The sequence below is a fragment of the Bombus impatiens genome, unplaced genomic scaffold, assembly GCF_000188095.3.
Source record: "Bombus impatiens unplaced genomic scaffold, BIMP_2.2 scf_0127, whole genome shotgun sequence".
Lineage (NCBI taxonomy): Eukaryota > Metazoa > Arthropoda > Insecta > Hymenoptera > Apidae > Bombus > Bombus impatiens.
Window position 1 is genome coordinate 244,274 of NT_176546.1, and position 21,886 is coordinate 266,159.

The window sequence follows — 21,886 nt, forward strand, 5'->3', positions numbered from 1 at the left end:
TAACATTGATAATTTGTACCTTGTAACTTGTAAAATTTCATCAATAACACAAATTTAATCGTATAAGACAATTCTGATTATTTCGACTTTTTAAAAAATGTATTAACATTCTATAGAAATCATTATTACTTTTCAAAACATCGATTTCTATAAATTATGAAAAAATGAAACAGAGATAGACCAAAAGTTAAAATCAAAATTCACGTGACCGTCTTTCGCTATTAAAATTGAATAAATTTTATAAAATTAAAGAAAAATCATTTTATTCGATATTAGTGGTAAAAACTGGTTGCGTGAACTTTGCTTTTAATTTTTAGCCTATTTCTGTTTTATTTTTTCATGATTTGTAGAAAGAAATTTCTTCGACCGAATAAAGTTCACGTTTTCATTTACATTTGTTTGTTTTTCGCCAAATTGTTGGAAATTTGTAGCAAACATAGTTCCCTAAAAATAATATTGATTTGCGTTAAAAATGTTGATTTGAATGGGACGTAAAATGACATTGAAATGCGAATATCGTAGGCTGGGCGCAGTTCACGATGGCTCACCGCCACCTAGCTATCTCGGAGGACCAGGAGCCGAAAAATGTCGTTGGGAGGATGGCTACATAATGAGCGATCTCAGACACACAGAGAAAGGCTTTAAGTGGTCCCATTGCAGCGTATCGTCGTTTCATCATTTCTTGAAGTATGATTCATTCGTTCGTGATTTATGAACCTCTGTCTTCAATATTATTTCAATTAAATCTCCGTAGAATAAATGAACTTCCTTAATTTTTTAAAATAATTGGTATTACTTTATTAATACTTTTTGAATTCGTTATTATATGCAAATAAATGATGTATCGATATCTCTATTCCAGCGGCGACACAGCAACGTGTTTGTACAACGCACCTCACGAAGACGAAGCTCTTCCTAGAGTTTTACCTGGGAAGCTTCTTTCGTTGGATGCGCAATGTCGGAAAGATCGTGGAACGAGCGCCTGTTTCGTAAGCTTTGCATTACAACGTCGATCAACGTGTATCTTTTTTATCCATTGCATCGTTGGTGTTATGTCAATGAAACGATTATTTCACGTTTTAGAAAGACGACAGAGTTTGTGCTCAACTATTTTGCTTTGACGCTGGCTCAGGATATTGTGTGGCATATCGTCCAGCGGCCGAAGGTTCTCCTTGCGGAGACGGCCAGGTAAATAATTTAAATAAAAGTGATTCGTACGACGAATTTGTAACATATATATGTCATATTAAGAATTGGGAAAAAATATTTTATTCTGCTTCCTTTTTATCAAACTGTTGATTGTGATCCTATTAAAAATTGTAGTATTGCCTAAACGGAAAGTGCGTGGCCGAACACGAAAATATTATCCCAGATTATACGCAAAACATTCCAACGTACGTGCGCCGAGATAGCAGTTTCAACCCGACAGCCCACAATCGGCCTCTGTATGCTCAATATAACAACACAGACTACAGGTAATATTCTGAATATACGTAAAACCTACATAAATATTATTTAAGGATCTATAATTTCGTGGCATTCGTTATAGTTGGCAATATGTAAATAATTATCATTCAGATAAGATAATCGAATTAATGCACTTCGATGTCTCTTCGTTCTGTTTATCAAAATATGTAATTATTATCATAACTAGTAAACATGTTTCAGGTAATCAGCATGCATTTCCAAATCGTCGTTCAAATATTTACTATTATAACACGCACTGCAAAGATTCTAATGCTCAACTTTGTTTAATAAACAACAATTTTCACCCGTGTTTGGCGACCGCCTAATCAAATAGCAAATATTTTCCGAATTTTCGAGAGTAATCCGAACAGATCACCTGGTCCCTTCGATAATCCCATAATGCTATGTCACACAGGTATCCGTGGGAATCGACGACATACAGCACGCCACAATCGAAATTTAAATACTCCTCGCCGTCGTCGAATCTCTTCTCGTCGACGAGCAATCCTTACAAACGCGTCACATCGTTCGCCACTACCCCGGCGACCAAATACACCTACACCACTGCCAGTTATCTGTACGTCAATAAATACAAGACTAAAGTAAATATTAGTAACGATGCTAGTTATAGTAAGAACGGATACGCTGGTGGTACTACTACTAGGAATTATTCGTACTATACAGTTAGTCCGATATCAAAGATCAACGATCTGAATTATCCGAAAATTAGCCCGTTCAGACATAAGGGCACGGTGAGCATGGTGTTAGCAACAGCAGACGAAAAGGATCAGAACGGGCCTCAAAACGATGCTCGCGGTAAGAGAAATCTGTATCAAAAGACGACGATACTCGCTTTCTTCTCGAGTTACGAGAACCTTCTCTTTATTTTTTCTGTCGATCATCTGATTAAACCTTATCGTCTCGATATATTTTTCTTGTCTATTCTCGCTTTATTCTATTTTTCTTGCTTCATCTTTCTTATTATTTTATATACGATGAAATTAAGTATTTTTGTTATTATACATAGGCGTTCTTCCATTTCTTCTCTGCTATTTTACTTTATGTATTCAACCATTTATCGTAATCATTGTTAATGAATAGCGTAGCCGTTAAAACGCTACGAAGTGATTTAAAATGGTGACAAACTGACACGTCGCATTTTTCATCGTCAGAGTTCCTCGTAGTCTGACTCGTGCAATTCACTTGTGAGACAGTGAATATCTTTCGTTTCTCTGTACAGCTTTACCGACGTTTGTTTTCCTTTTTTTTTATATTTCCATGTATGTACTACGGCTATTCCATTGGGTAACGAATCTTGTGTTAAATGTATATTTTGAATTCTTGGTGTCTTTTTCTGTTCATTGGAGTAATTGTTTTCGGCTTCTGGGTGAATGTTTTATATCAACATATTTGTTAGAATTCATTTCAAGTTTTCTTTACTTGTACATAATATTATACATTAAACATAAACATCAATCATGTTCTTGAAGTGTTATACGAGTTTTATTAAGTAATGAGTTTTGTGTCTTACTTTACTAACGGTGTGCATAAATTCTTGAAACTCCTCACAGCTATTCTTAACATTTGTTTAAACAAATATAACAAATACACACGTATTTGAATTCTAAAATATTTCCTTTAATACCATAAAAACTTCCACATAAAAATATTAGTTTAAAATCTTAACTCCTGGAAATCACTCTTACAGAAAAATATTACTGGTTGGTTAGTAGTACACTACTAATTCCGAGTAGCGTATTAATTTGAATTTTTTTTCTGTAAAACCATCTACACATTAAATTCAATCGTATATTTTCACACCTACAATAAACATTACATCCCAGTGTGAATACCGAATTTTTTATATTGATGATTATATTTCTTTTTAGAACCAGAGGACGATGAGTGCACGGACGTGGGGTCAGATTGCGCGGAGCTGATTGACAGGCTGAGGACATGGCTGTGCCATTTGCAATCTGCGAAAAGCCGCTGCTGCGCGTCCCTAAAGACGATCTGCGCCGCTTGATGTGCAACTTTGAACGTAGTCCTTCCTGTTCGTTAAGGAGTTCACGTGGCTACGCATCCAGAGACCACCACAGATCCGAAATCGAACACTCGGCGCGCACTCAGCACGCGTTCAGCTCATCGAGCAGACCATATTCTCCATTGAGAGACTGGGACTTAGACGAATCATGTGATCTACGATGTCGTTCGGTCAGCATTATCTTTAAAAGACGGACATCTTACCAAGTTCTTAAATGCGCTCCCGGTCGAAACCACATGAAAAACGAATGTATAATTCAATTTATTAAGTAGTTACATAATCTCACTGTGTTACCCAGAGTATAATTTCGTCCTTTCTACTTTCTCTTCTCTTTTTCTTGTCTTCTTTCTTTCTTCTTTTCTGATGCAATAATTCCGCGATACGATAATTGTTTACGATAGTACCGCAGGAGCTTTGTACAGACAACAGGTGTGAAGTTATAAATATGTCGAGTACGAACAAAAATGTTCGATCAATGTATCTGATAGATTCGATCGTATATTTATTCGATGCATCGCGCGGGAGACTTTTGTGTTACGATAGAAATACGATACATGCGTATTAGTACGAACGCGCAAGTGCACGCCAAAAAACGAGCTTCCCCTAAAATAATGAAAATTATAGTGCAAGGCAAATAAATGGTGATTATACGATGGAACCGTACGTTCCCTTTTTGCTAGTTTATTTTTGTGAATCTTTTATACAAATTAAATCGCTAAACTGAGACAATTTTCTTAAAAGAATACTGAAATTATCTTTGGACTGTCTCTGATAGTATAGATATGTTTCAACTACTTATATTTTATATTATTATGTTTAAGTGTTGATAATTGGGAAAAGATAATTTAATATTTGTAGACAGTATTCATTCATTGGATATAATATATTGTGATACAAATGTACATATTTGAAAGACAAATTTTAGAAAATTTTCTCGTTTCTTTTTTTTGTATAATGTCAATTTAATAAAATGATCGACTATAGTTTTCTCATTCCTTTATTATATTATTAATATTCTTTTTATTATAAGGCTTTTCTAAAGAAATATATACCACTTTATTGTACTTAAGACCTACTACCATGTAACAATCCTGAATTGATCTATTATCCTTTAACAACTTATTCTACTATTATCTCTTAACAGTCTCGGATTGATCTATTATCCCTTAACAACTAATTTTATTATCTCTTAACTACATTTACATATAAATCGATTTTGTAATGTTTGTATTGGTCACATTAATTACTATATACCCCAGATCCTAGATAAACAGATATGTCTCTAATAATTAACTATTAATTATTATTAGCATATCGCAAATCTTATTCTTGCAAATAGGAATTTCGAATATACACTCCATATAAATTTCTTTTTTAAATTAATTGAAATGCATGTATCAATTCAGATAACTTATTTTAATGAAGATACAGCTAAGTATATCTTTATAACGAATCATCAAGAGCCATGGTGATAAGACAGTTGTTGACAGAAAAATTAATGTTTCTTAATGATTGATATAAAAAATCCTATGGTGGAGTATGTTATGCATGTCTCTATATAACAATTATATACACCATTATATTTTATATAAAATATTCTATTTCCCTTATAATAGATATACCTTAATGAATGATATGTGCTGAGAGAAATAGAAATAATGGAGGAAAAATATTCTGCATAAAAAATAGAAATTGAATATTAAATAATAATATGTTTATTAAAGTAATATAAATGAAGTAGAATAATTTTTATCAAGTGACAATGTGTATGAATAGAATACACATAGAGTATAATACGAAAGTATTAAAATCCATATGTTACGGTAAGTTATAGAGACGTACATTACCATCTGCAAATATAAATAAATAATTTTATCATTTATAAAGTATTATAATAAATAAATCTATAAATTACACAAAAAGTGACTTATAATAATAATTATTAGTTACTAGAAAATAGCTTAAAATATAAATTAATCTAAATTATTACATATACAAATACATATACAAATACATATACAAATACATATACAAATACATATACAAATACATATACAAATATATATACAAACATATACCTCACATATAAATAAAATAAAATTGATAACGTTAAGTACAATTTATATTTTATTACATTAAAGAATTTATAACACACGTGTCATTAAACAATTTTTAGATCTATTCCTATTTCCTCGTATAACTCTGTTTTACTACTAGGATAGTTATCCAATATACAATCTAAAATATCAGTGCATAAGCGTTTCCGTTTTGAATATTCACGTGAATATTCATTTAGTGCTTCCTCTGCTTTTCTTTTGGTTTCAGTTAAATCTTCAGTACCACTTGCTTCCATTAGTCCATCCAATTTATTTGTCAATACTTCAATTCTTTCTTTAAGCTTAACTTTCTGTTTCTTTGCTTCTTCGATTGTAATGGAAGACTTTATAGATAACAATAAAGCCTCCTGTACTTTAATTTCTTCTTGAAGCTCTTGATACTTGCTTTCAACTTCATTAGCATGACTTTGTAATTCTCTGTTCATCCTCATTAATTCATCCATATCGTGAGATGTATCCTGCACTGGACAATAGATCTTCTGTTTTCCATAAACCTGATGCAAAAATCTTTTGGTTAAATTAATGTACTTTTATATTAATAATGAATATCTTACTTTTTCAAATATCTTTCCTTCAGCAATCAATTTATCTATAGCTTTTTGTACAGCTGTTTTGCCATATTCATTATGAAGATTTGAAACTAAATCATTAATACTATAAGGTCTGTTTTGTGTTTTCATATATTTATATACAGTGTCCGTCATTGTTATCAATTTAGTTTATTCCTTTCCTTATGTATTATATTTAAACTACTTTCACAGGTTATTTGATACCTACTTCAAAAGTTTCATTAAATAGGATACTAACTATAGTATTTAATTTGAAATGAAAACACATTATGAATTGCATTCATTATGAAAATTAATTTTGTCGTACATTATTTTTACCTGTATTAAAAAAATTAACACACTTATAACATTAATTAACAATTAGTACTTTAGATTCAAGCGTTATCAAAAATGTTTACTAGCATTTAGATTAATATTTAATATTTTTGTTACTCAGAAAGCATAAAATTATTAACTATTTTTATTCTTATTTTTTGTACTTCACTAATATTACTTTGAACATATCTACGCAGCAAGCGTTTTTACTAAATCTATAAATCACGTGACTTCCTTCACTGTTTCTAGTTAGTGATTGAAAGTGCGGGAAATTTAATTACTACAATTCAATCCATATATATTAGTCAATATTACATAAAATATCGAGTACATAAATAATATGATGTTTATAGAAATTAAAAAATAATCCCAAAACTATTTATTCTTCTTATGAAAAAAACAATGAATTATACTATTTTGCAAGTTCTATATCGTACATTGCATATGGCAACAATTAGTTTAATGTTATAATAACTGATCGAATGACAAAAAAATTATTTATTATCTTCTATTATTTTTACATTTTTATCAATGTAACTAGCAAATTAAACCAGATGCTACTGTGATATAACACGCGTAATACGTTACGCAGTGTACTGTACTTATTGTCTCAACCAATGCAGCGTTTATTACTCTTGATACCTTTATAGAGTCATAAAACTGAAACATTAGCATCTTTTTACTATAGTATGTAATATATTTACGACACTCGACATACTTTAGTAAACAGAAGACAACGTACGAACTTTGAATCCAAACAGGAATATGAATAAATATCTTGAAGCAAAATCTGGAATGTATGAAAGAGTAATCTATTGGACCCTATTATGTTCGCTTATATATGCAGATAGCGTGGCGTGAACAGAAATTGCACGTTAAAGACGTAGCTGAACGAGTTATCTTCAGAAGATGGGAGTGAATAGTGTCACCGAAGAAACGTTCCACTCTACATCTACTATGGGTGAATTAATCATTCTACAGACGCATTGGATCGTTTGTCATTGCTCACATATGCTAAATCTCCATTACGCTACTGTAAACGTTAATGAACTCGAAAATTTTCGTGTAATTACATCCTTCTTACAATTAATCCTATTTGCTAATAAGTTACATGTCTATATATTACACGTTTATTATATTACATTATATCATTCCATTATGTAATAAAGTAACCTGCTATATGTGTACACGTGTGCTATATAACATTATATTGTCTTAATAAATTTTTATAATACAGCTTCGTAAAGACGTATTAATTACTGTATTTTTAATTTTGATAAACGCTACATAAATAACATTAAACTATTTAAAAGTATTCTAATGACTGGAGTAATTTAAAGAAACAAGTAATTTATTAATTTAAAACTTTAATTATAATTTGCGTTAAAAATTTATACGATATAATTATTTCCAATTTGAGAATTCTTTAAATTTAAATTTCTTAACCCCAAGAAATTAAAAAGTATATGGTTAACTTAATCAAATCAAAGAGATAAAGGGATAATAAGATATGAATGTTAGGTTTTGAGTGACCTCTGTATTTACTGTGCGTGTAAAGATTAGATTTGAAAGGGTTCTCAGCGAGTCAGTTGCTTACGAGAGCTCATTGAGAGTACAATAAAACTAGTTTGGCCAGTTTAGTGAAGGAAACAACCTGTGCGTAATTTGATAGAATTTTATAAATATTAGTATGTAAATATACATGTATATGCACTATTAGTACTATGATTCCTAAACTCGGTATAAAATACTCCTTCCTGAAACATGTATGTAACATTGAAAAGAAACGTATTGCATTATTGTTATCAAACTATCACGGTATTGTTATCAAATACAAACTAACAACCTCGGCATCCTCACTTTTTTCATTTCTTCCTTCATGTGAAGTTTATAACAGAGTATTACGTAAAAAATTATCAATCATATTTAGGTATAAATATCTTTTTAATTTAATCTAATAATAGAGATCATTAAATGTGTAAACATTTTGCTTTGCATTTTTTCACTTCAATAACATATTGAAATTAATAAATAAATATCATTTTTTATTAATATTTACAAATTTATTACATTACTTGATATTAATGAGGGTAATGCGGTTTATTTGACATATCCAATTACAAAAATCCTCTGTACGGTTCGATGAACTTTTTGCTTTAGCGTTACCGATTAAAATTATCATACAAATGTGTATTTAATTATATCACGAAATTAAATATTGAATTTCATGTAATCTGAAAGTTATTGAATACTATCTGTAAATTGTTTTACATCAGATTACTTCTCGTCTGATTTATATTATCTGATATGAAAAAATTTAATTTGTGAGTAAGTAAATATATCAAATATCATCCTGAACTACAAGTAGTTCGATACGTATAATTGCCTCTAATCAATCATTGGCGCATTCAAACAGAAAATTATCGATTGCTCTGTAATATATAATGTCAGCAACATACAAGAGCCTTTGTCAGTATCCGCGAAGTAACTATTGTTGAATGTTGTCCAGGCTGCTTAGCCAAGTACTGCACGAAGAAGATGATTTACGTGAGTGTTGCGGTGAGCTCAACGCTGTTACTGTTGCTAATTGGCCTAAGCGTTGGATTAAGCATTAGCAGTTTCAAAGGAAGCGACGCTCTTACGTCGGCACCACTCATCGATGGGTAAGTGATCTGAAATATTATCATTATAATAAAAAACACAAAATATACGGTAAATATATAAATATTAATATAATGGTAATGAAAAATTTTTGAAAACATAAGGGATTTTATAAAAAAAAAACTGTGCATACACGCTTTAATAAATGTTATCTATAATTTGGGTCTATAATTTATTGTAATAATTAGGGAGCATCGCTAGCGAAAGACTACTATCGATATTAATATCGATAAATAAATTTTTATTATTAATCAGTTACAGGCTGGTATGATCGATTGTTACCATAGTGAATTAGTATGCAGATAAGTTGAAGTATTAATTAATAAATGATGATTATACGAGGCTTGAAATATAACAACAGATTATTGTATTTAATTGGATTAGTATTTACTAATCTTTACTGAGACAGATCTTCTTTTTTGTATTTTATCTTGTATATATCTAATGTGATTTTTAATTCTTTATTTCAGCCACAATGATTTGCCTTACAACTTGTACAAATTATTGAACAACAACTTAGACAATTTCAACTTCACACAAAACCTGACCGACGATGAATTATGGGGTAAAGACGTATGCAAATCATGTTACACTGATCTTGTCCGTTTGAAAAAAGGAAAAATAGGTGCACAAGTAAGTGAAGTACAAAAGACAGATTATCATTCGAATCATCATTCTATCACATATATCTTGAAATAGATTAATTGACTGATGGATTTTCGTTCGTTGTTAATTAACACAAAGCCTCTTATCATTTTAGACCATATGTCGAAATACGTTTTGTTGCAATATCAGACTGGCATGTGATAATGCATGAATTTCGTTTTGCGCGTAGTTTCTACGGGCGTAAATTTTGTTAATCTCTTTATTCTTTTTCAAACTTATTTTTACTCATTTATAATTAATATATGACGTTTGATATATGATATTTGAGAATTAATTGATAATATAACTGGAAATATTAATGGTTAACATTTCGTTGAGTTATACTTATCAGAAACTATAGAAATGCGATAATCGATTCATGTCTACATGATTCACGCAATAATTTTCCATTATATGATACATAGTTATAGCTATTCGCTATATGGCACATAAATAGCGCCTCCCATTTAATAGCTAAAATACAATTAGATATAAAATTCATAATAAGCTAAAATAAAAAAGAACTGCTAGACTATAGTATGTATGGGAAATACTATTACATCATACTGTAGATTGTATTATCACTAGTTTGTATACTTCTCATCGTCTCCGGTATTAACGTCAACGCGATCGATATTTTATATTATGGTAGTAAAGTAAATTATGAGGTTCCAAGTTTTATTAATGTGTAATTCTAGTCCTTAAATTTTTTTAATTTGTATAGTAATAATAATGAGAGTATAAATAAATTTCAGTTCTGGGCAGCGTACGTTGATTGCTCATCGCAATTCAAGGATGCAGTGCCTCTGACAATGAAACAAATCGATGTTATCAAAAGATTAGTCGCTAGATATCCAAACTACTTGCAGTTCGTAACGGAAGCTAAGCATATCGAAGAAGCATGGAATGATGGAAAAATTGCTTCTTTGATCGGTGTCGAAGGTGGTCACTCTATTGGTTCTAGTTTGGCTGTTCTCCGGCTCTACTACGAACTCGGTGTGCGTTACATGACGCTGACTCATATGTGCAACACTCCATGGTATATTACATTTTTGATCGATCCAAAAAGTTTTAATATGTTATCGAACTTTAATATTGATTAGAAAATCGAATTCATAAAAGTAAAATTTTCTATTGAAGAAATAAAGTATTTCTTAACAGACATATATTTTGCGATAATGGATAAATAATCTTTTCATAAAATTAAAATAGGATTTTATCTGTAAAAAAAATAACTTCAAAAAAATTAATAAACGTGTTTTTTTTAACGAAGGGCTGACGCATCGGTGGTGGACGACACGTCTGTCCACAACCTTACGAAATTTGGTGAAGTACGTCAAATTTCTTTAATTTCTTCTTCTTATGTCCATTTTAAAACTGTATGAATTTTATATTTCAATTATAGGCTATCGTCTACGAAATGAATCGATTAGGAATGTTGGTCGATTTAGCGCATGTGTCTCATAACGTTATGAGAAAAACACTTTCAATAACGAAAGCTCCTATTATGTTCTCCCATTCATCTGCCTTTAGCGTTTGCCGTAACTACCGTAACGTGCCTGACGATGTCCTCTACATGGTTGTAAGTAGATCTTTATTGTTATCCTAAATGGTTCATGAAATTGTGTAACAATAAAATATAATTTTGCGCGCATTTTCAGAAAGAAAACAATGGTATCGTAATGGTGAACTTCTATTCAAATTTTGTAAATTGCAATTGTTCGAGGAACGCAACTATCCAAGATGTTGTAGGTATGACATTCGAAAAACTTCAATCTCATGTTTGGTGTAATATTTAATTTCAGAAATATTATTTAATTTCGTTCACATGATAATTTCGATTGCATTTCTATATAAAGTTTATCATAACTGCACATTGAATTAAACGCATTTCCTATTCACTCGATTTGTTTCACTTAACAAAATTGAATTAAAGTTTCAAGACAGGTATCCTTAACAAATTACTGTCCTTATCGTAAATAGTTATCTATTTGCCTTTTTGTAGATCACATTAATTACATTCGTAATCTTATCGGAGCTGATCATGTTGGTATTGGAGCGGACTACGATGGTGTAGGATCGTAAGTATAACGCCAATACTACAAATCGCAAAGTTTAATGTTATAGAAATAAGCAGAATTCATAGCAGTATGAATAACATATTTCAGAATGCCAGAAGGTTTGGAAGATGTTTCTAAATATCCAGACTTATTCGATCGCATCTACGAAAGTGATGTGAATCCAAAATGGACCAGAGAGGAACTTGAAAAATTAGCAGGCAGAAATTTGATCCGTGTACTACAAGCCGCGGAAGAAGTACGTTAAAGAATATAATCAGAACGATGTCTGACAATAATTAAGGAATCATTAAAAATATAATTATTTTTGTGTTTCCAAAGGTAAGAGACTCATTGGCAAAATCAGAACATCCACGACAAGATATCATAGATCAACAAGACATTTACGAAACTGAAACAACGAGTAAACTTCAACCAGGCTTATGTAACACTGCAAAAGAGTAAGTGCATTCATTTAAAAAGTACTTTCCTTTGTTTAATCTTTATGCTTCATTTATTTACATAAAATCTTATTTATATAGGTGGATTGATTTTGTAAACCATAATAAATCACGACAATAATATGGCATTTATTTAAAGCGCAAAGACATGGCACAACATTTTACGAAGAAAAGATTTATTTCTATACGATGATAATACGTAAGATCAATCTGTAAGCAATAAAAATGTAAAATACCGAAAAGTTATTACGATTAACTAATGGAAAACGTATTTGTCGTAATCCATTCATTCTATTTTAATAAAAGTATTTATCAATAGCTAAACCTCTGTCAATAGAAGCTTATAATAATATAATGCAATTTTATTCTACATTAATACGATAAATAAATTTTATAATAAAATACATGTTTTCAGTGTCTAACAAATGATGAACAAGAATACATTGTTATAAACATAATTCTGTATACACATACATTAGTCACATTAATTAATGTACATAAATAAGGCAGTACGTTATGGTTCCAACAAAATACTTTTATTTTTCATACATTTAAAATTGAAGAATGTAATATATTACGATATTTATAACAAAATGAATACATCATATAAGTATTGTAATTCAATAAATAATTTTATAAATAAATTTAAGTTCGAAATAGTATCTAACCATATCTTTATTGACTGGTCCTTATTAATCTATTCTCCACTCCGTTATTCCTGCGATTTTTGCATTCTCTTTGTGTAATCAATAAATTTTTTCCTAGAAAAAAACAATCTAGAATATTTCAAATACCTTTTTACATTTATTTTGTAACTTACTCCACACGTTTATACCAACCATTGGCTTTTCCTAGCACACGGATGTACTTTCGGCGGTGCAAAACCATTGAATGAAGTACTGAGACATATGCTATAGGATCCAATATCCATCCAGGCTAACCAATCACCTTGGTGAAATTCTGGCAGCATTACATTTTTCAAGATACAATCCATAGAGTCTAAGGTAGGACCCCAAACGTATGAAAGGAATTTCGCATCGCTCGCTGGCTAAAATATATTACATAAAATACGGAAGTCGATAGGACATAGGACTTAGAGTTCATCCCTGTGCCCAATTGTACCCAGCTGGTTATCCCTAACGTTAGAAACTGCTAATGCTAGCTGTTATTTAGACTAAATATAACCAAATATAGCTTTAATAATAAGTTCACAGCGTAAAGAAAACAATTTGTCGATTTCAGCGCAACTTGAAATAAATACACAACTTGAAATAAATTGTCCCTTTACTTATGATCGTAAGAAATTTTTTAGATTGTAATATCGACTATATAATAGTTCTTGACACGAATCAACCGAATCATTTGAATAAGGACTTAAGGGAGAAGATATTTGGATTCCAATTCTGTATTCTATATTATATGGATTATTAGTAATTCTACCTTATACACCGGTATAGGCAGTCTCTCTTGTAACTTCAACATTTCCTCTATAAAACCGTTGTACACTCCACAATTCATATAATACATTCTAACCATTCCATCCGCCTGACGAATAACCTTCTTTGTGTGCACGAGTGACACCAAAGTATATGCCGATGTTGCATAATATTGTCCCGGCTCGCTGATAATCGAGATACTCGGGTCGATGTCCTCGATCTCGTTGTTAATACGTCTTGCCACCTGAGTGTTTTCGAAACGATAATGCAAATTTAACCAATTCAGCGATTCAACAAAAGAAACAAATATAAAGTAAGGTGGAGTATGAGTCTCGATCGAGTCACGCATGCATAACGCTGATCAACTCTATAAATTAAAATGCATAGAAAAATGACAATTGCTAACATTTCCTTTTAAACCGTTTTTGGGATTTACAAATAATAATAAATTTATGAAATTTTAATACTATTTGTGAATCTACGTAGGCAACATTGAATGATGTGAAATTGATAACTTTATGAGAACTGGAGTTGTTCAGTTTGACTTTTATGCGGCTCAATTCGAAATCTAGCAAAAGCTCACCTCGTCGATAGAGTATCCTCTGTTACCAGGAAATCCACCGCCGATATCGATCAATTGAACGTCTTTACATCCAATTTCTTTAGCGATCGAGATTAGTTTCTTACACGTTCTGATTCCTCTAACGTAAGCATCTGATTCAGAACATAAACTGCCGACATGGAAACTAAAGCCCCATAATTTTAAACCAAGGCTTTTTGTCAAATGTATCAATCGAAGTGCTTCTTCGTCCGGATCGCAACCGAATTTTGTTCCAAGTGATACCAGAACATTTTTGGCGTCACATCGAATACGAATGATTACTCTATTGATTGTGAAAAAAATAATAAAGATTATTTCAATGAAGTCGTTCTAAAATATCGTATAGTTCATTAAAGTAAATCTGATTTATCGCTGCTGCACTTACTTCGCTTCCGGAAAAATGTCCTTTATCTTAATGATTTCCATCTCGCTGTCGACGGTCATTTTTTCTACATTCATCGTTTTGGCGAATTTAATATGGGTGGTCCACTTAGCCGGATTCGCAAAGATTATCCTGTTTGGAGACACTCCTAGTTTCATTACCACTCGTATTTCTTGCTAAAAAAAATGGTGGCAGAACGTAACGTATTTTGCATGTAGATGTAACTATAATAATATTGTATCATTTAAGAAAAATTGGTTGAAGATATACTTGGGATGCACAATCGAAATTGACATTCATAACTGCCAAAATCTTTAGGAGAAACGGATCGGCATTGCACTTGACGGCTAAAATACCAAACCATATTAAGAATGAATGATAAGTTACATATTCTTGTATACAATAATTTCTAAATTTTGATTTCACTTTTAATTTCAGTATCTCAAGCGAAAAGAATCTACCTGTCTTTAATAACAGGAAATATTAATTAATAATAAAAATGCGTTACATCCTTTGTGATATCATTTGCAGACAATGTTATATTTGAATTTTACGAATTAATAATAAAATATTTCGTCCGTGTTATTTCTGAATTTTATGCCTGAGTGATACAAATAATATCTGATGAATGGTACGATAATAATATTAATATAACGTTCTCTAGAAAAAAGATATCTTTTTGAATACTTCTGAATTATCAGATGTACTATACTAACAGGAATGGAACATTTCAGACTAATAGATTCGAGATCGAGAACTCTTATTTTACCATAATATGGGACAATTCTTGGCATCTTCGCGATCCAATTTTGATGTTTCTGCATCACATCGGCAACATCAAGAACACAGAACGGTTCTTCCGTTGATTCATGCTCTGTTTTAATAAAACTTTTGATTATGTCTGTATTTTCGTCCGTATCTTCGAATACTTTCACTTCGTCATAGATCGAGTGTGACATCTTAATAGATTCGAATTTTCCCTGGATGTTGTGTACTCTGGAAGAACTGAAATTTCCTTTACATTAAGCTGCGACATAAGGATAAAATTATTTCCTTCCGGATATAAATTTGATTTGGTTCACAATTTGTTCAATAATTTTCCTTTGATTTTAAAAACTTGAATACCATTTGTATGATGATGCAAAACGAAAAAAGTGCAATTATTGGTAGTGACAATTTTGAAGAGGAATTACTACAAATAAGAACTGTGAAATGAAAGATATCACAAGTAAAAATTAATATCTGAAAGATTGGGATTAGCTTAACTGATCAATTAAGTACATTGAAAAAATTCACTTTGTGAAAACACTGGGGGAAATATGAGGGGACATCATTGTTAGCTACTAATTTATATAGGTATATGCGATGAAGATAATATTATTTGATAGCTGACGTAATAAATTATATATCTTTGCACGTTATTTAGTTTTGACTATTGTTTCTGTTTGGCAATGTATACGTATCTTCTTCTTATCAACTTTAAATTTATAACAATATAGTAGTTACCTTATTATTCTTTAATTTTTTATTAATACTGTACCCACTTTATATATTTTATATTTATATTTATATTTTATATTTGATTTCTGATCGTCTTTTATATAGTTTGTATCATATATGTGTTTAACGTTGCTTCAATAACGTATAATTGTCGCAACTATTTTCTCAACAATTCGAATATATATATTTCATTTCTCTCAGCAGTAATGAGCCACCTAATATCGAGTCCTTAAACAAAGTACGATAGTTTCATACTGCTTGTTCATACTACGTTACCTGATATAAGTAGGAAATTATTATATAACTATATACTAAAAAAAGGCATACAGGATGTGTCACCTTAAAGTTGAAGACGATGTATTTTCGATACTGTTAATTATTCCGCAGAACATTTCAGATAAAAGTTAAGTAGCTACAGGGAAAACGTATTCTCATGTATGAGCTTCTCTTTAAGTGTGGATATTATATTCTATAACCGTAAAACTAGTAAGTAATTAACTTACTTGTGTCGGAAAGCTTTTAACTTAATAGTTATTTTAACTTCTATTCTGTGAAACTTATCGTATGAAAGACAAAAAAACGCAAGGCACTACTTTTATATTTGTTTTCCTCGTCTTTCATGCGATAAATCTTACAAAATAAAAGCCAAAATATCGACTAAACTAATAGCTGCTGGACATAAGTGGGATAGTAATTTTATTATAGAGAATCTCCAGCTGCATGAATTAATGTCTTAAAAAATACATGATTCTACCGAAAGAGGCAATGCTGACCTAAAATTTACCCACATACGTGGACACTAATGACATATAACCCTGAAGACAATCAAATTTTGTCTCAAACATTTATCGATATAATTAAGATTATTGAAAGTCTTTCAGGATGAACTCAACCTGCGTATTTTCATACAAAACTATGCCGAAAAAGTATGCACCCATACATTTTTTATATACACGAATAAAATCGTCGTCGTTTAAGAATTAATTATATTTACATACGTCTTTTTCATATTATACAAGACTGGGAAATATTTTATTTACACACTTAAAATTCTGGAATCTAATATATTATTATATTTACAATCAAATAAGTTCACCATAAATTTTTGCAATTCCATACATAACTCCCCGCATAATTTTATAAATAAAGTTAAGTTCGAAGCAATATCTAACGATGTCCATATCAACTGGTTTTTATTAGTTTATTCCTGCCTCCGTTATTCCTGCGATTTTTGCATTCTCTTTGTGTAATCAATAAATTTTTTCCTAAAAAAAAACAATCTAGAATATTTCAAATTCCTTTTTACATTTATTACTGTAACTTATTCCACACGTTTATACCAACCATTGGCTTTTTCTAGCACACGGATGTACTTTCGGCGGTGCAAAACCATTGAATGAAGTACTGAGACATATGCTATAGGATCCAATATCCATCCAGGCTAACCAATCACCTTGGTGAAATTCTGGCAACATTACATTTTTCAAGATACAATCCATAGAGTCACAGGTCGGACCCCAAACGTATGAAAGGAATTTTGCATCGCTCGCTGGCTAAAATATATTACATAAAATACGGAAGTCGATAGGACATAGGACTTAGAGTTCATCCCTGTGCCCAATTGTACCCAGCTGGTTATCCCTAACGTTAGAAACTGCTAATGCTAGCTGTTATTTAGACTAAATATAACCAAATATAGCTTTAATAATAAGTTCACAGCGTAAAGAAAACAATTTGTCGATTTCAGCGCAACTTGAAATAAATTGTCCCTTTACTTATTATCGTAAGAAATTTTTCAGATTATAATATCTATAAGTTCTTGACATGAATCAACCGAATCATTTGAACAGGGGCTTAAAGGAGGAGATATTTGACTCCCAGTTCTGTATTCTATACTATACGGAATATTAATAATTCTACCTTATACACTGGTATCGGTAGTCTCTCTTTTAAGTTCAACATTTCCTCTATAAAACCGTTGAACACTCCACAATTCATATAATACATTCTAACTATTCCATCCGCCTGACGAACAACCCTCTTTGTGTGCACGAGTGACACCAAAGTATATGCCGATGTTGCATAATATTGTCCCGGCTCGCTGATAATCGAGATACTCGGGTCTATGTCCTCGATCTCGTTGTTAATACGTCTTGCCACCTGAGTGTTTTCGAAACGATAATGCAAATTTAACCAATTCAGCGATTCAACAAAAGAAACAAATATGAATTAATGAGTATGAGTCTCGATCGAGTCACGCATGCATAACGCTGGTCAACTTTATAAATTAAAATGCATAGAAAAATGACAATTGCTAACATTTCCTTTTAAACCGTTTTTGGGATTTACAAATAATAATAAATTTATGAAATTTGAATACTAATTGTGAATCTACATAGATAACATTGAATGATGTGAAATTGATAACTTTATGAGAACTGGAGTTGTTCAGTTTGGCTTTTATGCGGCTCAATTCGAAATCTAGCAAAAGCTCACCTCGTCGATAGAGTATCCTCTGTTACCAGGAAATCCACCGCCGATATCGATCAATTGAACGTCTTTACATCCAATTTCTTTAGCGATCGAGATTAGTTTCTTACACGTTCTGATTCCTCTAACGTAAGCGTCTGATTCAGAACATAGATAGCCGACATGGAAACTAAAGCCCCATAATTTTAAACCAAGGCTTTTTGTCAAATGTATCAATCGAAGTGCTTCTTCGTCCGGATCGCAACCGAATTTTGTTCCAAGTGATACCAGAACATTTTTGGCGTCACATCGAATACGAATGATTACTCTATTGATTGTGAAAAAAATAATAAAGATTATTTCAATGAAGTCGTTCTAAAATATCGTATAGTTCATTAAAGTAAATCTGATTTATCGCTGCTGCACTTACTTCGCTTCCGGAAAAATGTCCTTTATCTTAATGATTTCCATCTCGCTGTCGACGGTCATTTTTTCTACATTCATCGTTTTGGCGAATTTAATATGGGTGGTCCACTTAGCCGGATTCGCAAAGATTATCCTGTTTGGAGACACTCCTAGTTTCATTACCACTCGTATTTCTTGCTAAAAAAAATGGTGGCAGAACGTAACGTATTTTGCATGTAGATGTAACTATAATAATATTGTATCATTTAAGAAAAATTGGTTGAAGATATACTTGGGATGCACAATCGAAATTGACATTCATAACTGCCAAAATCTTTAGGAGAAACGGATCGGCATTGCACTTGACGGCTAAAATACGAAAACATATTAAGAATGAATGATAAGTTACATATTCTTGTATACAATAATTTCTAGATTTTGATTTCACTTTTAATTTCATTATCTCAAGCGAAAAAAATCCACCTGTCTTTAATAACAGAAAATATTAATTAATAATAAAAATGTTTACATCCTTTACATTAATTAAAATTACATCCTTTTGATATAATTTGCAGACAATGTTATATTTGAATTTTACGAATTAATAATAAAATATTACGTTATTTCTAAATTTTATGCCTGAGTGATACAAATAATATCTGATGAATGATACGATAATAACATTAATATGACGTTCTCTAGAAAAAAGACATATCTTTTTGAATACTTCTGAATTATCAGATGTACTATAATAACAGAAATGGAACATTTCAGACTAATAGATTCGAGATCGAGAACTCTTATGTTACCATAATGTGGGACAATTCTTGGCATCTTCGCGATCCAATTTTGATGTTTCTGCATCACATCGGCAACATCAAGAACACAGAACGGTTCTTCCGTTGATTCATGCTCTGTTTTAATGAAACTTTTGATTACGTCTGTGTTTTCGTCCGTATCTTCGAATACTTTTACTTCGTCAAATATCGAGTGAGACATCTTAAAATATTTCGATTTTCTCTGGACTACTACTCGATTTTCTATTGTGCGCTCTAAGAAAACGGAAATTATCTTTGGATACGACTAAATAAGCCGAGATGTAAGGGGAAGATTATCTCCTTCCAAATATGTTTTATTCGGTTCAGAATTTGTTCAATGATAAGATTTCTTTGGTTGTAAGAACTTGAATGCGGTTTGTATGATGATACATAACTTAATGAAATTATACTTTCTAAAGGTGGAAATTCTGGGCGAAAGATGCTGTGAATAAAAACTGTGAAATAAAAAATGCCACAAATAAAAATCAATGTATATAGCTTGACTAATCAATTAAATAAATTGAGAAAAATCGTTCGAACAAGAAATTGTAAGTTATTAAGTAAGAATGTAGGGCACCTGCTTAAATCGAAATAAATTTAACCACACTATAAGGGAGCATCGTTATTAGTTACTAATATATATACGACGAACGGAATATCATTTGATAACCGACGTAATAAATGATGTATACTTACACGTTGTTTAGTTTCAACTATTCGTTTTGCTTGTCGATGTACGCGTGTCTTCTTTCTGCCAACTTTAAATTTTCGATAATAAAATTATTACCTTGTTATTTTTATCTCATTTTTATCATTTCTCATTAATATTGTGCCCACTTCATATTTGGTATGAACAATGCTCTCAACGGTTTTGTATAACTGTTACAGCTCTTTCACTAATAAAATAAGTATTATATCTTTGTCAGAAGCATTGAATCGCGCAATACTGATTCGTTAAACAAGATGTGATAGTCCCATACGTTGTTGCCCTATATAAATAGCAGATTATTATGTACATACTGATAAGACGTATATATTTTCATAAAAAAAAGAACTCCGAAAAAAGACGTATGTATATATATTTTTTATTTGCACGATTAAAATCATTATCTCTTAAGATTATATTATACATACATTAAAGACATTTTTTATACATACATTTTGCATATTAGTACTAAGAAATATTTTACTTACGAAAAAATAAAAAATGGATATCCAACAAAAAGAAATAAACATTGTTGCTTACATTGACACAGTAATTATAATAAAAAAACAACAATATCCTAATGAAAAGATTGTAAAAGGAGTAATTGCTTATCGAAACTGGAACATGTACTTCATATCTCTTTTTTTTTATTTCTTTTCCCATTCATTGACTAACTAGTTATTCGTTAAATTCAAAATACCAGAATATTTATGAAAAAATACTATTGTTGATCGGATGATCAAACTGGAGATGATAAAAGCAAATGTAGACGAATTAACTGATAAAAAAAAAGAAGAAAAAGATGATAATATTATGTTTTCAAGGATGTGAATGTAGTGGCTATAAAACATTTTTCAATGAAACACTTTCTATTATGTTTCATATTTCACTTACAAAAAATCAAACCTCTACTAAATGAAAATCGATATATATATATATATATATATATATACTAATATATAATCTTAAAAAATTGATTATGGTACAAACATATATTCATATAAAAATTATCATCTTTTATGTTTTGCAATTCATTATATTATTATTTCTTTAAAATAAAATTATAAGATAGGACCATACAATAGAAGATAAATGTCATTAATAATATGCGAACTTCTTGACACGTAATAAAAAGAAAAAGTCATTTCACCCTATTTTAAAACATACGAACCCATTGAAAGTATAAAGTAATTGTAAATTGATTTATTAAACATAATTCAAACGTTACTGTAA

General features: G+C 30.8%; 5 protein-coding genes across 13 annotated transcripts in view; 2 read left to right on the forward strand and 3 right to left on the reverse strand.

Moving 5' to 3' along the window:
* The window catches only part of LOC100745771 (A disintegrin and metalloproteinase with thrombospondin motifs 4), a 94,571-nt gene extending 90,402 nt beyond the window's left edge, over positions 1-4,169 (forward strand). For all 5 annotated transcript variants that reach the window (XM_012381092.3, XM_003486562.4, XM_012381090.3 and 2 more), the window contains exons 13-18: positions 523-687; positions 863-989; positions 1,084-1,188; positions 1,324-1,475; positions 1,883-2,283; positions 3,357-4,169. In XM_012381092.3, coding sequence (XP_012236515.1) covers positions 523-687; positions 863-989; positions 1,084-1,188; positions 1,324-1,475; positions 1,883-2,283; positions 3,357-3,493 — 1,087 coding nt within the window. In that variant the 3' untranslated portion in view covers positions 3,494-4,169. The remainder of the gene's footprint in view (positions 1-522; positions 688-862; positions 990-1,083; positions 1,189-1,323; positions 1,476-1,882; positions 2,284-3,356) is intronic.
* Positions 4,170-5,615: 1,446 nt separating this feature from the next.
* LOC100746086 (homologous-pairing protein 2 homolog) lies at positions 5,616-6,769 on the reverse strand. 2 transcript variants are annotated; one of them, XM_003486565.4, is made up of 3 exons: positions 6,516-6,769; positions 6,183-6,401; positions 5,616-6,122 (listed from the first exon to the last, which is right to left on the reverse strand). In XM_003486565.4, the coding sequence occupies exons 2-3, from the start codon at positions 6,330-6,332 to the stop codon at positions 5,673-5,675; spliced, it is 600 nt and encodes a 199-aa protein (XP_003486613.1). In that variant the 5' UTR covers positions 6,333-6,401; positions 6,516-6,769; the 3' UTR covers positions 5,616-5,672. The 2 variants fall into 2 exon arrangements, with proteins under 2 accessions (XP_003486613.1, XP_012236495.1); XM_012381072.3 differs by having other exon boundaries at positions 6,183-6,404.
* A 548-nt stretch (positions 6,770-7,317) lies between these two features.
* LOC100746207 (dipeptidase 1) lies at positions 7,318-12,604 on the forward strand. Of its 3 annotated transcripts, none has more exons than XM_003486567.4 (11): positions 7,318-7,473; positions 9,022-9,175; positions 9,644-9,806; positions 10,574-10,857; positions 11,092-11,149; positions 11,224-11,400; positions 11,480-11,570; positions 11,824-11,899; positions 11,987-12,134; positions 12,218-12,336; positions 12,418-12,604. In XM_003486567.4, exons 1-11 carry the CDS (start codon positions 7,422-7,424, stop codon positions 12,455-12,457), a joined length of 1,362 nt encoding a protein of 453 aa, XP_003486615.2. In that variant the 5' UTR covers positions 7,318-7,421; the 3' UTR covers positions 12,458-12,604. The 3 variants fall into 3 exon arrangements, with proteins under 3 accessions (XP_003486615.2, XP_012236508.1, XP_012236509.1); XM_012381085.3 differs by lacking the exon at positions 7,318-7,473 and adding an exon at positions 8,024-8,168; XM_012381086.3 differs by lacking the exon at positions 7,318-7,473 and adding an exon at positions 8,095-8,278.
* Positions 12,605-12,733: 129 nt separating this feature from the next.
* On the reverse strand, positions 12,734-16,317 carry LOC100747838 (ornithine decarboxylase 2). Of its 2 annotated transcripts, XM_024365006.2 has the most exons (8): positions 16,262-16,317; positions 15,525-15,751; positions 15,026-15,102; positions 14,759-14,931; positions 14,356-14,656; positions 13,777-14,016; positions 13,176-13,384; positions 13,049-13,097 (listed from the first exon to the last, which is right to left on the reverse strand). In XM_024365006.2, exons 2-8 carry the CDS (start codon positions 15,712-15,714, stop codon positions 13,049-13,051), a joined length of 1,239 nt encoding a protein of 412 aa, XP_024220774.1. In that variant the 5' UTR covers positions 15,715-15,751; positions 16,262-16,317. The 2 variants fall into 2 exon arrangements, with proteins under 2 accessions (XP_003486627.1, XP_024220774.1); XM_003486579.4 differs by lacking the exon at positions 16,262-16,317 and having other exon boundaries at positions 12,734-13,097; positions 15,525-15,714.
* A 1,016-nt stretch (positions 16,318-17,333) lies between these two features.
* On the reverse strand, positions 17,334-20,173 carry LOC100747958 (ornithine decarboxylase 2-like). The gene is made up of 7 exons (XM_024365007.2): positions 19,939-20,173; positions 19,422-19,498; positions 19,155-19,327; positions 18,752-19,052; positions 18,176-18,415; positions 17,600-17,808; positions 17,334-17,520 (listed from the first exon to the last, which is right to left on the reverse strand). The coding sequence occupies exons 1-7, from the start codon at positions 20,126-20,128 to the stop codon at positions 17,472-17,474; spliced, it is 1,239 nt and encodes a 412-aa protein (XP_024220775.1). The 5' UTR covers positions 20,129-20,173; the 3' UTR covers positions 17,334-17,471.
* Positions 20,174-21,886: the final 1,713 nt, after the last annotated feature.

What these genes read in the sequence shown, in the direction of transcription:
- LOC100746086 (XM_003486565.4), bottom strand. Translation starts at nt 6,332, where the DNA reads ATGACGGACACTGTATATAAATATATGAAAACACAAAACAGACCTTAT. An exon ending in AAGGAAAGATATTTGAAAAA is followed by an intron (nt 6,123 to 6,182) that starts GTAAGATATTCA and finishes TTTTTGCATCAG; the next exon opens with GTTTATGGAAAACAGAAGAT.
- LOC100746207 (XM_003486567.4), top strand. Translation starts at nt 7,422, where the DNA reads ATGGGAGTGAATAGTGTCACCGAAGAAACGTTCCACTCTACATCTACT. An exon ending in ACCTTACGAAATTTGGTGAA is followed by an intron (nt 11,150 to 11,223) that starts GTACGTCAAATT and finishes TTTCAATTATAG; the next exon opens with GCTATCGTCTACGAAATGAA. An exon ending in TACTACAAGCCGCGGAAGAA is followed by an intron (nt 12,135 to 12,217) that starts GTACGTTAAAGA and finishes GTGTTTCCAAAG; the next exon opens with GTAAGAGACTCATTGGCAAA.
- LOC100747838 (XM_003486579.4), bottom strand. Translation starts at nt 15,714, where the DNA reads ATGTCACACTCGATCTATGACGAAGTGAAAGTATTCGAAGATACGGAC. An exon ending in ATTTCGATTGTGCATCCCAA is followed by an intron (nt 14,932 to 15,025) that starts GTATATCTTCAA and finishes CATTTTTTTTAG; the next exon opens with CAAGAAATACGAGTGGTAAT. An exon ending in TGCCTATACCGGTGTATAAG is followed by an intron (nt 13,385 to 13,776) that starts GTAGAATTACTA and finishes AATATATTTTAG; the next exon opens with CCAGCGAGCGATGCGAAATT.
- LOC100747958 (XM_024365007.2), bottom strand. Translation starts at nt 20,128, where the DNA reads ATGTCTCACTCGATATTTGACGAAGTAAAAGTATTCGAAGATACGGAC. An exon ending in GACATTTTTCCGGAAGCGAA is followed by an intron (nt 19,053 to 19,154) that starts GTAAGTGCAGCA and finishes CACAATCAATAG; the next exon opens with AGTAATCATTCGTATTCGAT. An exon ending in TACCGATACCAGTGTATAAG is followed by an intron (nt 17,809 to 18,175) that starts GTAGAATTATTA and finishes AATATATTTTAG; the next exon opens with CCAGCGAGCGATGCAAAATT.